Genomic DNA, 15,789 nt, shown 5'->3' with positions numbered 1-15,789 from the left:
GAGCAGCAGCTGAGTGTTGCAGAAAGGGCCGGGAGCCCCAGCCCCTGTGGAACAGCCCCAAAGGGACCTGTGAGACGGGATGACATTCCCAGCAGCACCCCCGAGGCTGGCAGAGCCCCGCAGCCCCCGCAGCCCCCGCAGCCCGGCCCGGGGGGACAGGCACAGTGCCCGGTGTCTCTGCCCAGCCTGGCTGGAGCAGGGACAGCAGCCCTTCGCTGGGGCCCTGAGAACACCACCCATGAACAGTGCTGGGCTGCCTTTTGCACTGGCTGTTTCACAGAATCACAGAGTTGGAAAGGACTTTTTAAAGGCCATTTAGTCCAAGCAGCCTACCACGGGCAGGGACACCTTCCACCAGCTCAGGTTGCTCCAAGCCCTGTCCAGCCTGACCTTGGACACTTCCAGGGAAGGGGTAGCCACAGCTTCTCTGGGAAAACTGTGTTTTACCACCTTGACAGCAAAGAAATACCCAATCTAACTCTGCCCTCTATCAACGTGAAGCCATTTCCCCTTGTCCTGTCACTCCAGCTCCTTGTCCCAAGTCCCCCTCCAGCTCTCCTGGAGTCCCTTCAGGCACTGGAAGGGGCTCTCAGGTCTCCCTGGAGCCTTCTCTTCCCCAGCTGGACACCCCCAGCACTCCCAGCCTGGCTCCAGATCAGAGGGGCTCCAGCCCTGGAGCATCTGTGCCCCCCCGGCCTCGCCCCTCCAGTCCCTGCGCTGTTGCTGCCCAGGGCTGGGACAGCCCTGCGGGGGGGTCTTCCCTGGGGGGCAGAGGGGCAGAACGCGCTGCCCCGCTGATCGAACCCCGGTCCCACCCGCTGCGCTCGGTCAGCACCCGCGTCCCGAGTGCGCCCCGGGGGACGGGGGGCAGCAAACGAGAGCGGGCCGGGCACGAAGGGGACAGGGCACGAAGGGGACAGGGCACGAAGGGGGCAGGGCACGAAGGGGGCAGGGCACGAAGGGGGCAGGGCACGGCCCGGGGCAGCGCGGCGGAGCAGGACCCGCGGCCGCCCTGCCCGAGCGGCACCGGGCGCTGCCCGCGGGACTCGGCCCGGACGGGCTCGGCTCTGCCTGCAGGGGGGACAGCGGCCCCTCGGGCCCCGGGCGGCGGGGCACGGGCACGGCACTGCGGCGGTCCCGGGGCGGGCGCGGTCCCTTTAAGAGGAAGAGCACCGCGGTAGCGCCAGGCGCGCCGGCGCCCGCTCCGCGCATGCGCACAGCCTGCTCCCGCGACTTATTAGGTGCTGACGGCGCAGGGGCCGGGCGCCGGGGTGGGGAGGGGTGTTGTGGCGATGTGGCGCATGCGCAGGGCGCGGCCCAGCGTGCGCTTTGTGGCGCTGCCGGAAGCGGGCGCGGGCCGAGCGCAGCGAGCGGCGCTCCCGGTGCCGCTCCCGTCCGAGCGGCCGCGGCGCCGGCGGCTCAGGCCGCCCCGACATGCCTGCCGGGCCCTCGCTGCAGGTAAGGCGCCCGGGACTGCCACCCTGCCCGGCCCGGCCCGCCGCCGCGGGGCCTGTGGCGCGGCCGCCGCCCGGAGCCTCCGCCGCGCTGACCTCTGCGGGGCCGAGCGGGGCGGCTGGGGCCGCGCCGGGCCCCGGAGCTCCCACAGCGCCGGGCCGGAGCCGCGGGGCCGAGCGGGTGGGGCGGGAGCGACCCCCAGGCCTCCCCCGGGCGGGCCCGGCGGGCAGAGGCGCCCCCGAGCGCGGGCCGGGCCCGGGCAGTTTGTGCCGCTGTTTGCCCGCGGGGCCGAGCGGGCACCGCCGGGCTCCGCCCGCCCTCCCGGCCCGCCTGGCTCCGGCGGGTCCCGCAGCAAGGGCGGCAGCCGGGCCTGCCCCGGGCCGAGGGGCCCTGGTGGCTGCACAGCCCTTCCTCCCCGGGGAGCCTGGGGAGTCCCACGAGAGACGGCGCTGAGGAAGAAGTGCCATTGTGAACTCGGCTGTTGAGTGGAAATTATGCTCGGTCTGAGTCGGGCAAGTGCACTGTTTGTGGTCAAGTTCATTGCGTGGTTTCTGTCAGAAATGAGGGGTGTGAAGAGTTCTTAGATGACCTGCCTGGAAGACAATTTTCTTAACCCTACTGTTAAAAACGAGAGTGATAGCGAGAAGTAGCACCGAGGCCTGAGCAACAAAGCAATAGCCAGAACATAGAAAGCTGACTGATATTTTTGCTTTCCTGTTCTGCTGATCCCCAGTTATTACAGTGCCCCTTCCAGGCAGGGGCCTTGCCCGTGGCAGGTGCCCTGTGCCCTGCTGTGGCAGGGCTGGTGTCCCCGTGGGCAGGGGGGGCTGGGGACACTGAGCCCCCGAGCCCTGTGGCTTCACTGGCTCCTCACCTTTGAGACCCAATCTTCCCTGTGGCACAATCATGGATTAATTTCTGTTACAGTAAGGCAATAAAATCTGACAAACACATCTTCCCTAAGCAAGGGCACTAAGTAGCTCTGTGGCTGAGGGCCCTGGGAAAGGGTGACGTGAGTTCCTGTTCTTTCTGTGCATGATCTCTTCCTGCCTGACCTTTTTTAATTTAATAGTAATCCTGACATGCATATTTGTTTATTTTTTAACAAAATGGTTACTTAAAATATTGGTCTTTCTCTCAGGTAGGTCTTCTGTTTGGCTCTTGCCCTTTTTGCTTTTTGCCTGCTCTCTGCCAGTTGTCCTTGACACCCAGAGTGTGCTTTGGGCAGAGCTGACCTGTTGGGTGGCTCCAAAAAGGGGCTGTGCTTCCTCTGTCCTGATGGGCTCCATCCCAGAGGTGCTGAGTTAATCTCAGCTCTTTCTCCAACATAAACTTGGAGAGTGGTGGGACAAGTGGGCACGTGGCAGCTGTTCATTCTCAGGATGTCACAGACCTGAGAAAAATGGCTCATAACTCTCTTTGGCTTGGACTTTAGGGAAGGTGGGTTGTGGCTTTCTGGCAAGAATTGTTGCTTCTAGAGAGCAGGTGTTGGTACTGTTGGGTAGGAGAGGTCGTGTTAAATAGAGGGAATTTTTGCTTTCTGGGAAATACTTATAGAGCATATCTAATATCCTTTGGTGTGGGCTGTTCTGTGAATGCTTCTCTGGTTTGGGCTCCATTAGGCCTTCAGCCCTCCTTGAGTGTCTCTGCTGATGGTCTTTGCTGTACTGCAACCACTGCCCCTGCTCTGCTGGTTTGGTTCTGCTAAAACCCAACAAGGATCCACTTTGGGGACAGCTTGTCCTTGTGCTTGAAATTCTTTTGCATTGTGGGCAAGCACTTTTTATTGCACATGGAGCTGCTGAGCATGAAGGACTGAATGTTCAGGTTTGCCCCAGCACTTCCCTCCCTCAGCACAGTTTTCTGAGGAGCTGCTCCATAGTGGTGCTGATTCCCCTGCACACCCTCCAAACACCCCAGCTCAGTTCAGGCTCTGAGCTCCTGCTTCCTTCAAAGGAACTGCAGGACGTGGCTCTGTGAAGTTGGGTAATTCTCACTCTGTAACTTCAGTCATCCAAGGGTTTAAATATTTTGGCTGCCACTGATCATATCAAGTCTTTGGGAACGGGAAATAGAACTTGATTTTTTTGAGGGTTTTTTGACTCATTACGAAGCTCTTTCATGCTCAGCAGCTTCTGCAGTGTTTGAGAACTGGGGATCTTTAGTCTTGAATGCTGAAATATCCAATCGCAGTGGTTTAGGTGGTGGTAGTTACCTGGGCTGAAACAGATCTGGATGAAATACATTGAAACCCAGATTATTTGCCACCCAGGGATAATGGAACTGTGTTTGGTTTCATAGTAGGTGATAAATACTTTAACTTACATCTCCTTTGTTTTGCCACTGTTAATGCTGACAGTTTTTTTGCAGGTCTGTCAGTGAGAATCTGGGCATGTTTTATGTAGTGCAGCCTCCAGGAACATTAAGTGAACAGAACTGCTTGGTGAACCTCAGGGGCTGGTTTGTTCTTTCACCCCTTCTCTTAATTAGCTCTCTGAGAACCCTCACTATAGGATGTGTATGTGGGGTGTGACTGCTCAGCTGTGTGAAACTTGGGAGGTGTTGGTTGGGCCACTGAGGGTGCTTTATGGGAGCTGAAATACAGATCCCAAATCAGGGTATGCTCTTGGTGTGGCATGACAGTTGCTTTTTTTTGTCTTCAATTTGCTGTTGCCTTTTCAGTAATTAGTGATAAATGCAGCTCTTTGAAGGGAGGGGGTCCTGCTGCTGCCCAGCAAACTGCAGAGCTGTCACTGTGGGATCTGTCAGAACTTTGGCTCAGATGCCACGGCGTGGGGAGACTTCCCAGCCTTTTTTAACTCATGTCCAGCTACAAGGAGCTCTGTACTAGATGGGTTTAGCTGCACACCAATCCTAACACATGACAGCAATCTCCAATTCAAGTGGCAGTTGAAGTGAAGTCTTAAATGGAAAGTAACTTCTGGTCCTTGCAAATAAAAACTTCTAAACAAGGGGCAAATAGATTGATACCCAGATAAATCCCACTCATAAGGATTTTGCATCTGAAGCAATTATTTGTTACAGTATTCCTTGTATATTGATAAGACTAACAGAAAATTTGTTTTATGGTAAGACCAAAGGAAACCTCAAACATTAGTAAGATACAGATTTGGTTGTTAAATTTATGTATGAAGGTCAGGCAGCAGGCTCTGTGTGTGGTACCAGAGGTTTTGGCTGCCCTGTCCTGCTGCTAAACCTCTTAAACATGACATTGTACATATCCTGTGTCTGTGACAAGTGCTGCTCCTCAAGGGTGGAAGGGCCACCCAGAAGTGCTTTGCACTTTTGCTTTATCACGGCAGGGGTTGTGCCCTCACACTCCCTTGCCCCAGTGCAGTGAGGGTTTTCCAAAATGCAGCAGGATTTGGGAATTCTTGTCTTTTCTGAGTTTCATCTTCTAGATGAGAGAGCTCCCCCCAAGGCATTGCCTGCATTTTGCTGTGCTGCCCTTGCACCTCTGGGCACCCTGGGCCGAGGCAGCCACGGGGCCGGTGCTGTGCTTGTCCCGTGCTGATAAAGCTCCTGCCGTGAGCTGTTCACCCCAGCCCTGCAGCCGGGGGGGGCATGGGAAGGATATGCCTTGTTATCAGTTCAAATCAGTTTATTTAAACCAAGCTCCTCAAATGGTCCTGCAGGGTGTTACCTGCCTCTGGTGACCTTGTGACCCAGGAGGAGCATGGAGAGTGCTGGCCCTTGTCCCGTGTGGGGAGCACAAAGCCGGGGCGGGCGAGGGGACGGCGCCCTGGGGGCAGAGGCAGAGTGCTGTGTGTGGGACTGACACGGGAATGGGGAGCCCTGGAACGTGGATGGGATCTCACTCCTTTCCCTTCTGCTTTGACTGCAGACACAACCTGGAGACTGAGGCAGCTCTCAGGTGGGACAGGAGGGGTATGATGAAGGACCTCATGGCTATAGGATGTGAAAGGAGAAGTATGGAAACCTGGATAGTGAAGCTAAGCAGTGACTGAAGCAATCACTGCAGATTGTGGGATTTGAGGAGGTTGGTTTGTTTGTTTGTTTGCTGTGGGGGTTTTTTGTTGTGTTTTTTTGTTTGGTTGGTTGGTTTTTTTAAATGCTTGTGGCCTTTCTTTCAGGCTCCCCAGTCAGGAAGGAGGGAGGGATCCCAGAGTGTGGGCCCAATGACCTTCCCCAGCACAGGACAGAGGAGGTCCCAGGATGTTTTTGGGAAAACCTGGAACACCTGGGAGTTACTGGGAGAGGCTTTTTCAAACTGGTGTCTTACTGGTTTTTACTTGGAGGTTACTGGGATGTCACTGGTCCGTGCTGGTTTTTCAACCATTTTGGTAGGAAAGGAAGAAAAATTCTCTTCTGAATCAGATTGCCTACTTTCTATTTGTGTAATTATGGATGTGGCAGCCCTTTGGTTTTTTTGGTTTGTGTTTTTTGGTTGGTTTGTTGTTGTTTTGGGCAGGTTTGTGTGTGTGCTTCGGTTTGTTTTGGGGTGTTTTTGTCACTTCTCTGTGTCATGGAATTGTTGTTTTTCTCCAAGCCTGAGGGCTTTGACCGCAGTGCCACAGGCATTTCCCCTGGCCCAGCCCCAGAGGGAGGGAAGGTGCCTGGAGGATGCCAGGGATGTGCTTCCTGCAGGCTGCTGCTGCTCTGGGTAATTCACTTTCAGATAAGCACTGTGGTTGTTGCCTTAAACCAGGAAGGATGGAGTTTGGAAGACTGAAATCTTGCTGGCTCACTTTCCCTCCTCCCTTGAAAGGAATCATCAGGATTTTTACATAGGTTTTGGGTGTAAATAAACACTTGGGGAGTCAGTTAAATAGGCAGACCTGTTTAAATGGTGGCTTGTCCCTAGGAAGGTGTATTTCCAGGCCTGGCTTCTTATTTGATTTTGGGCTAAGGAATGTCTGAGAGGTGTTTAAAACATTCCCTGTATAAATAACTGGGTTCCAAATTGTGCCAGGTAAGCATAGTTGGCAGATGGACCCCAGAGTGCCATCTGTGCCAGCCTGAGCTGATCTGACATTGGACATTCCTTGCTTTTCTCCTGTGCCAGCCCTGTTTTCCTTGTTCATGTGGTCAGCTGGCTCACATAAGGGGTAAAAAGCCTGCCTGTGCTGGTGGGAGAGGAGGAAGGGAGGTGTTGCAGTCCCAGTGCTGGTGGCTCAGGCTGCTGTGACACCACCTGCCCGAGCAGCAGTTGGATGTTGTTGTGATCGGGTACCAAGCCTGCTATGGCAGAGGGTGCTCCTGCCACCCTGCTGGCCCGGGGTCCTCACTGCCCCACGGCAGTGATGCCTAAGGGCTTTAGTGTGTCTTTTATAGATTTTCACAGAGTTATACAAGTTGAATAAGTTTTCCTAAGTCTCTCACACTTGAAGCAGCATTTAGAAGTTACTAAACATTTTCTCACACATTCCTGAAATTCTGTTAAACATATATTCCCAAGGACACACTTTGAAGAACACCTGCAAGAACCCCAATCGAAACAATAAGATAGCTTGTAGTCAAAACAGCAGAGTAAGCTCAGAGCCCTGGCAGGGCCTCCAAGGGTCATTTCTGAAGAGTTCTGAGGGTGGGCACCAGGGAAAAAATGGTATTACAGGTTGGGTATAGTCATCAAATATTTTAATTACTGAAAGTTATAAAAAGACTAACACTTGGCTGACACGGGTGCATGTGCTTTCATTGTGCACCTAGAAACTTCTAATAAAGGGGCTGCTTTATCTGTCTCCACTGGTATTGCTTTGAAAGCCTTTCCCAGGATACAGCGCCTGTGTTGGCACAGATGTTTGTCTCACCCGAGTGAGGTCGATCTCCATCCCCCTGTAAGCTGTCTCAGCGGGCAGACTTGGGTGCTCGCTTCGCTCTGGAGATGTTTTGCTGTGTGGCTAAAACCTGGCCATGCGTGGCAGGTGTCCCGAGCTGAGGCTGGGTGGCAGTCTTGTCCTGCCCCCGCCCCTGCCCGCACAGCAGGTGGGTGGTGCTGCTGCCTGAGAGGGATGTGGAAGCACAGCTTGACTTGTGCTGCTTGGAATAGCCACTCCAGAAACCCCACCCCAGGCCCCACCACTGCCAGAACCCTTGTGAGTTCATGGTCACCTTGGCTTCCTGATCTCAAACTGCAGTGAGGGCAAAGACACAACTGTGGTTGTGCTGGGATTGTTGCTGAGTGAAGAACTGTGTCTCCTGTCTAGTTCTGAGAATGCTGCCAGGGAAATGTCCTAGAGGCTTTTCTGTCTGGACTCTGGGACAAATGGAGGGGATGTGTATTTGGGGAGTGACTGTCTGTGTGTATTGAAATGCAATAGTGCATACCCCAATGCCTTGGGTTTGGAACATGTGTGTGATATTATACTGAAAGTGTAAAGTCATGCTGGGTTTAAGTTAGTGATCCACTAAGACTCAGTCTTGAACTCACTGCAGATAAAGGGCACTCTTTATTATCACTCAACCACATTTTTCAACTATCAGTCTTGAGCAGTGTGTGCTGTAGGAGAAATATCTTATGAATGTAAAAGAGGCTGAGTTTTTGTCTTCTGAGATCACTAAGGTTTTCCTGAAAGTTCCCTGGGATCTATTTTTAACTACTGTTGAGGTAAAAAAGGGAGCAAGGCATGAATTGTAGCCATTGCTTCTATGAGCGAAATACTTGTAGAACTATTTTCTACTTAGCTGAAGGTGTCATGTAAGTGAGAGCATCTTTCCTGCAAAGATGGTGCAAGCAGAAGTGTGAGGTGAAGTCACTTCTCAAGTTGAAGTGTCTCACATGGCCTGAGAGTCGCAAACTGAAACTTGCTGTAATCTTTAGTAAAGCTCTTGGCTATATTAAAACATGCTAAGGTTGAAGAGCAGCTGTTGGAATCTCTTCAAGCCCTTCAAATGTGTGACTTGGCCATGTGCATCTTGAATGTCCCAGGGTCTGGACTGTGACACACAGGGTCTCTTTTGGTAACTCGTGTCATGGACATTTCTACTAATTATGTCTTTTTTCCTCCCTTACCCCCCAGGTGTTGTTTGGATTGTAGCACAGAGGCACTATGTACTCAGAGTGGAGATCCTTACATCTTGTCATCCAAAATGATCAGGGGAATACCAGTGTCCTTCACAGCTACCCTGAAAACGTGGGCAGGGAAGTGGCGAATGCCGTGGTGCGTCCTCTTGGACAGGCTTTGATTACATCCTCTGTTGGAAGTGAGAGTTTACTGAAAACAGACAAAGAAGTAAGTGGATTTCTTGGAGATCACAGCTTCCCTCGTGCCACACTGGCAACTTAAAGGTTTTCTGTAGCCTCTTTTATTTCTCTCTTTAGTAGTCCAAGTTTTATGAAATGTGTTCCATTTTTAGGTCAGTAATCTACATAAGGCTTCTATTAACAGCTAGTTCATAGCAATAGTGTAACTTCATGACTTAATGCTTGGCTGAACTACTGTACTAGGAAATTCAGGCTAAAGAAAAGGAAAACCATCAAAAACCCCCAAAACAAATCCAAGGAATTTAACAGTTAATACAAACCTTTAATTGCCTTCAGTTTTGAAGCAACAGTATATGTCTTTAAAAAAAAGTCTTTGTATAGTACAAGTATTTACTAGAATTTTAAAATCTTTCATCACCTCTTTTGGGTTCTGAAGAGTTCACTCTACAGGTTAGACTTAAGAGATTTAAGATTTAAGAGTGATTTGCTATTTATTTATATTCTTCAAAATATGATATATGAGTTAATGGTTTAGTGTTTTCTTTCAGTGTATGTTAAATAGAATTGCCTATAACTACTGATCTTATGTTGAGTAGAACCAATGTACTCTGACTTTTACTTGCTAGTATTTCTTTTTAATAACTTTTGCTTTGTGTTTGTTAGGTAAAATGGACTATGGAGGTGGTTTGTTATGGGCTGACCCTCCCTCTGGACGGCGATACTGTGAAATACTGTGTGGATGTTTACACAGACTGGATTATGGCTCTTGTGTTACCTAAGGACTCCATTCCTTTGCCTGTTATTAAGGAACCAAACCTTTATGTTCAAAGCATCCTCAAACATCTCCAAAATCTCTTTGTACCAAGGTGAGTGGCAGGGCGGGGATGCTCAGGGGACTGCAGGATTCCAGGCTGTAGTTAGTAGGTAACCTGTCAGAGGCCTTGTGAGGCACAGAGAGGTTCTGGAGTAACATAAGACTGTTACTGCTGCAAGGTTAGGAGGACTGTGTTTCTCCAAACCTGTTTTGTGATTTTCAGTAGAAATTTGAGTTGTTGCTGCTGAGTTTAGGTAATCACAATCACAAATCATTCATAGACTTGAATGTTTACTGTCCTAAGAACTTCAAGATTTACCTCTGTTGACTGACTAGAGGATGGGGGGAAAAGGCTGAAGAGCATCACTGTGTGACTGTGCCTTGTATTGTGTAAAAGTTGAGATAACCGAGAGCACATAATGACAGTCCCAACCTTGGCTGATTTAAGATTTGACCACATTTCTGATGTGCTGGAGAATCTTGCAGGGAGTGACTGCTTTGTGACTGCACCTTGCTGCCTGTTCAGTGGGCATGGTTGTGCTGCCCATCCTTCCCTGGTGGTTTTGAGAGTCCCATGGGGGTGTGCTTGCTGCCTGACACCCTTGGGTGCTGGTGTTGAACAGACGTGTTTCTAGTCTTGGACACAGCTACACTGTCAGTGCTCAGACATCATACCTTGTTTAGGGTTTATGACAAGTTGACCTGCACATGCATTGGATAAATCAGAGGAGATTATTTAATAGTGCCTCATGAAAGAAGACTTTAGATCACTGTTTAGTATATGTCCATAAGTATCAGATCATCTGATTTTGTCAGTATTAATAATATATCACTGCAAGTGGCCTTCAGAGTGCTCTGCTGCACTTGGGTGTCTCCCATTTATCTGAAGGCTTTGTTAATAAAGGACTGTGACTAATAACTTAGGCTAATTCAGACAAGGAGTTCATTGCTATTTGCTGATTACTTCAGAGTCTACCACCTACCCTTAGTTGTTGATGCTTTGAACTTGTAGTGGAAACACAGTTTAATTCCCACTAAAGGATGGTCAGGGCAATGGCACAAGTCTGCAGAAGGCAAGCTTGTGGGTTAGACTGCTGCAGAGGTTGTCTCAGTTTTAATACTTGCAGGATACAGTCTGCTGTCTGGGATCCTCTGTTCCCTTGGCACAGCAGAGAAGTTTTCACTAGTCCATTAAATAGTTGTTTCTGTCATCCCTTGCCTGCTCTCACAGCAGGGCCCTGGTAGCAGGCAGCTCAGTAACTCCCCTTCTTGCATGCTGTTGGCACAAGCAGCTGTTTTACCCTTCTCTCCCAAATGCAAGGCTGAAGCTTGATGCAGGGTGGGAGACTAAACGTGATGGCTGTTGAATGCAATAATTAACATCTGGAGACAGAGAGGGCTGAAAAATCATCATTATCTTAAATACTGCCCTGTGGCATCTGAGGAAATAGTTGAGAGCAGGCTTCTGTGGTGCAAACAGGCAAACTGTTCATTGTACCTCTTCTAAATTTATACCATGCAGATACAGAGCTGAGCTGTGAGGCCAAACAGGAGCCTTGGCAAAACATTCCCACGGGGTGTGTTTGGTCACGAGACACTCTACACAATCACACCACAGGTGGTTTTCCAGCCCAACCTTTCACTGCTCCCTTACACACACAAGGCCTGTTTGAGCTGCTCAAGGCTCTGATATGTCTTCTTGTTTTCTTCTAATCTTCTTTGATTATCCAGGCATTCCATGCATCTGGAACACAGCACTCTGCAGCTCCCACACTGCCCTCCTCACCCCCCCAGTATAGCTGGTCTATGGTTTTTCTTTCAAGAGTCTCTGAGGTGTATCTGAAAAAGTGATTTTTCATGGCTGCTGCTGTCAGTGCTTGACATGTCAAGTCCCTGCTCTCTTTTCAGGAAAAAGAACTCTAAGTTTTGCCCTCCAAAGAGCTGTGTTCAGGATTCACTCCAGCAACAGGAAGAATTTCTGTTCTGGAAATGAAATGCTGAACTGAGTTGTGCACACCTGGCTTGGCTAGAAGCAAAGGCTTAGTCTTATGTGCCTATGGTGGGGTAGAGGAGAAAAATTTTGGGATTTTCCCAACTGATGCAGGTTGCTGGTGCTGATGGGCTGCTGTGGAATACTTACCAGGAGCTCTAGTAGCAGCCTGCACTGAACTATCTTCTGGAAAAAGTCTCCTGTACTTGTATTGAAAATACTAAGCCTTTATTACAAGTCTCTGTCCTGTGGAGGGCTGTGATTAAAATAGCTTCCTTCCTCATCCTGGTTTCCTGGATATCGTGTAGCTGTTGGTTTGCCTGCCTTAAATGTGGTGGCCCAGAGTAGTGGTGAAGGTTTCAGGCCGTGAGGAGGATGTATAGCTGAGGTGTGAAATGCAGCAGCCTGAAGCAGGCACTTGAATGTAAATGGCACCCCAGGAGTTGTGTACACTGACACAGAGTAGGTGTGTATGGATCATTCTAGTCTGAGTGCTCAGCTGAATCCAATGGTACTGAAAAACAGAGCTCTGAAGGGTGGGTGAATCAAGGTGCCTTTCCTCTGTCTGCTGGAGTGACTAGAGAGACTGTGCTTCTCTTCTTCCTTCAAGCACTGACCTTCAGTCCACCCTGAAGAAACAATGCTTTGTTGATGTATTTGAGCAGTCCTGGGGTGACTCCCAAGTTTTTCATCTCTAGCAACCCTAGAATATTCAGGAAGTCTTGAGGATTACTTAGGCAGTAGTGGTTGTTACTGCTGTCAGATAAAGTTTCAGTGCCACAACCACTGTTGGAAGCACAGAAAGGAAATATGATAATTCTCTCCCCCCTGTCTTGCCTCCCCAGGAGATTGAGGTGCAGATATCAGGTCCACTGTGCAGCAAAAATGGTGTGGGATTGCTTGAGGGACCATGGAACATATGACTGACTGAATGCTTTTTTTTTAAATAACTTTGTATGCTTCTCATGAAATAATGAGAACAGTTCTTGTTGCAAAGGAGTGTGGCCAAAAGGCTCAGTTATGTAGAAATCCAGATATCTAGAAGTGGTGCAAGCAGACCTTGCCATTGGGTTGGCTTTGTTAACAAGAGGAACTTAGAGATGGACAGGGACCTTTGAGTTGCCATTTTATGAGATTAGCTCAGAAGTATGTTAGTCTTCTTGCATATGGAGTTCCTGCTTGTAAGCCCCCCCTTTTTTTTTACAGGGTCCCTAAATTATTAGGGAAATAGGTCTCAAAACAGGCTTGGAAGCTTCAAGCAATTGTAGATTAAGGATATTTTTTTAAAATACCTGCTCTGTTGTTGCTCAGACAACAAGCCCTTCCTCAAGCCCTTGCTTATAGCAAGGCAGGGCTTACTTGTCCCCAGGTTTGTTATTCTGCAGAGGTTCTGTATTACGATCTAGCACTGCCATCAAGCAACCAACTGAGGTTCTGAACTGTGGATAGTGGTCTGCAGGTTTGCATTAGACATAATCTTCTCTTTCTAATCTTGTTTCCAGTACTGTAGTACAATATTTATGCTATTAAGAGCTGATACTGTTTGGTAGATCAGCATGTTCTTGGGGTTCTGGCCATGCAACGTGACTTGTGGGTTATACCACTCTGAAAGTGTTTGGTAGGAATCTGGTAATACCACCTAATAGCCCAGTGGAAGATAATACTTCCGTGATTTTTTTTTTGTCATCCCTTCAGTAAGTGGTAGGAGGGATGAGGAAATGGTGCACAGGTTGAAATATGCCTTACGTATGTCACACAGTCTAATTTGTAATCTCTTTCACCCTTTAAACTTTGAGGCTTCCTCAGCTTTGTTTACCAGTGTCCTCAGACACTCTAGAATGTCATGTTACTGTTTTGTACCTGTTCTGCCTTGCTCAGACTAACTGATGGGAAGAGGTGGTGCTGCTTTGTGCTGCTTCTGCAATACCTGATGTACAGTGACTCAGCAGTGCCAGTGTGGATCTGATTATTACCACAGGGAAAGCTTTGATAATGTGAAATGGTTTCTTTTCTTCCTTACTTACCCCCAGTTGCTTGGATTTACAAAAAAAATATCTAGATCCTTTTCATTAAAAGGAAAATCAGACTCAAAGAAGGGACAAGAGTTGACTTGGAAGCAAGAGAAGAACTAGGAGGAATTTAAATTAATTTGCTAACAGTATTTCTCCTAGTTTTGCCACTTCTGAATAATGGATGTAACAATTAACAGTGTCTCAACTACATTCTTGTTCTTTGGCCCAAGATAAATTCCTTTGAGATGATGGGTTGTGCTTGCACCAGTGAGTGTTCACTTTATGGCAGTCTCTGTCGTGTAGTGAAGAATGTTATGGACTCATTAAGGCAGAGTCAGGATGCCCAGAGACAGGGGTAGGGTGCATGAAAGCACACTGGCTCATGTTCTTGGCTCTCCTTCAATACTATGTTTCCTCTTGTAACTGCTGAAAGTTCGTGTTACTTTATGCATCACTTTAAAGTTCTGTTTCTTAAGCCTTGTTTTGTTCTCTTGCAGGCCAGACCCGGGGTCCAGTCAGATCAGATTGTGCTTGCAGGTTTTGAAAGCTGTGCAGAAACTGGCTCATGAATCGACAATTATGGCAAGAGAAACCTGGGAGGTGTTGCTGTTGTTTCTTCTTCAGATCAATGACACTCTTCTAGCAGCTCCAACTGTGCAAGGTTCATGTTCATCTTCCATTTGGTTCAATTACTGGAAAAACTTTTGGCTCTGCTTGATGTTGAGCTGCCAGTGGGATGGAGGAACCTGTTAAAAGCTCTTAGTATCCAGCAAAACATAATAGCTCACTCCTAATTTTGCTGCACTACTCCAAAATAAAGTGTTGCCGTAAGAGACTGAATGATTTGGAGCTGAGTTTTCCCAAGAGTGGTTTTGCAGGACAGTGACTCTGTGCAGCAGTTCACAATGAACTGTTTCAGATGATGGTGTTCCCTTTTTGTTTTACTGAAAGCCCCTGTGTCTTGCTGTTTGGCCTGCCCACTGCAAAATAACTGTTAGTTTCACCTATTTAGAAAAAATAAATCAGTATAGATAAAGTGCAGTAGAAGACTGCCTAAGATTGGTGAATTCCCAGTAACCCTTATTGACACACGTCTGGCTGGGCTTTATCTGTTACACTTGGTCTTTTAAAAAGGCTGATTGACTATAGGAAGCAATCAAGAATCACTTAAAGATTAAGCTCATTATTTCATAATTTTTATGCTGTTGAACCGAGACCTCTTAGGGGAGGTCCTTGGAGTTTCCATGGCATGCTAACTGAAGGCATGCTTTGTTTCTGTCCAAGGGGGCATTGCTGAGAATCTGGCTGAGAAGTTAATTGGGGTGCTGTTTGAGGTGTGGCTGCTCGCCTGTACACGGTGCTTCCCCACCCCCCCGTACTGGAAAACTGCCAAGGAGATGGTGGCCAACTGGCGGCATCACCCTGCAGTGGTTGAGCAGTGGAGCAAGGTCATCTGTGCCCTTACTTCCAGGTAGGAGCAATCCTGTGGCAATAAACACATGTAGGGATGATCATGGTTACGTGTGGCTTTTCCTTATTGTTGCTTGTTTGTGGAATGCGCAGCAATCCCAGAGTGAATGAGCAATCTGAAGTGGGATCTTGCTGGTGTCCTTGGGCTGTGTGTGTGCCTTTGTTCTGCGAGGGAAGATCTCAGTTGGACCCTGAGATCAGCTCAGTTGGTTAAGACTTGGGTGTAATAATGCCAAGGTCATGGGTTCAATCCCCTCTGTGGGCCATTGACTTAAGAGTTGAACTCGATGATCCTTGTGCGTCCCTTCCAACTCACAATAGTCTGTGAGTCTGTGATTCATGGCACTGATAAAAACAAAAAATAAATTAGTAAATATGAGGATTGGCTCTGTTACTATGTAAGCTTAACACCTCTCTGGTATTTAGCACTTTGCAGTTTGTGTGTATTGGTCTCCATCACTGTTACTCTTCACCACGTGCCCTCAAGAATGGCTCATGAATATTAGTGGGGCATTGTGGTGTTTGTGTTTAATGGCAGTGTGCTTGTTACTGCTGCGGGCTGCTGGGTTTGAGGTTCCTCTGGGACTCTGCTGCTCCTGCCCTTTGGAGCTGAAGCTGTTACAGCTGCCTGGTGCTTGTGCCCTGGCAGATGGGATGTGATGGGTCAGGGACAGGCCAGGGCTCTCCTCTGCTCTAGAGAGTATGGGAGGAGAGCTGTACTAAGCCTTGCTGGGTATGGGAACAGTGGGGATCATGAAAGCACAGAACTGCTTAGGTTGGAAAAAACCTCTAAGATCATCGAGTCCAGTCATTCTCCTGGTGCTGCCAAACCCACCACTAAACCATGTCTCCAAGTACCACA

General features: G+C 48.9%; 1 protein-coding gene across 4 annotated transcripts in view; it reads left to right on the top strand.

Annotated features, from left to right (window-relative positions):
- Positions 1–1,334: 1,334 nt before the first annotated feature.
- Positions 1,335–15,789, top strand: part of RALGAPB (Ral GTPase activating protein non-catalytic subunit beta) — a 65,759-nt gene continuing 51,304 nt past the window's right edge. For all 4 annotated transcript variants that reach the window (XM_071572584.1, XM_071572583.1, XM_071572582.1 and 1 more), the window contains exons 1-5: positions 1,335–1,458; positions 8,457–8,669; positions 9,305–9,507; positions 13,955–14,118; positions 14,742–14,928. In XM_071572584.1, coding sequence (XP_071428685.1) covers positions 8,487–8,669; positions 9,305–9,507; positions 13,955–14,118; positions 14,742–14,928 — 737 coding nt within the window. In that variant the 5' untranslated portion in view covers positions 1,335–1,458; positions 8,457–8,486. The remainder of the gene's footprint in view (positions 1,459–8,456; positions 8,670–9,304; positions 9,508–13,954; positions 14,119–14,741; positions 14,929–15,789) is intronic.

The sequence above is a fragment of the Pithys albifrons genome, chromosome 18 (assembly GCF_047495875.1).
Source record: "Pithys albifrons albifrons isolate INPA30051 chromosome 18, PitAlb_v1, whole genome shotgun sequence".
NCBI lineage: Eukaryota > Metazoa > Chordata > Aves > Passeriformes > Thamnophilidae > Pithys > Pithys albifrons.
The sequence above is the reverse complement of the archived record's forward strand: the minus strand, read 5'-3'. Positions and strand labels throughout refer to the sequence as shown.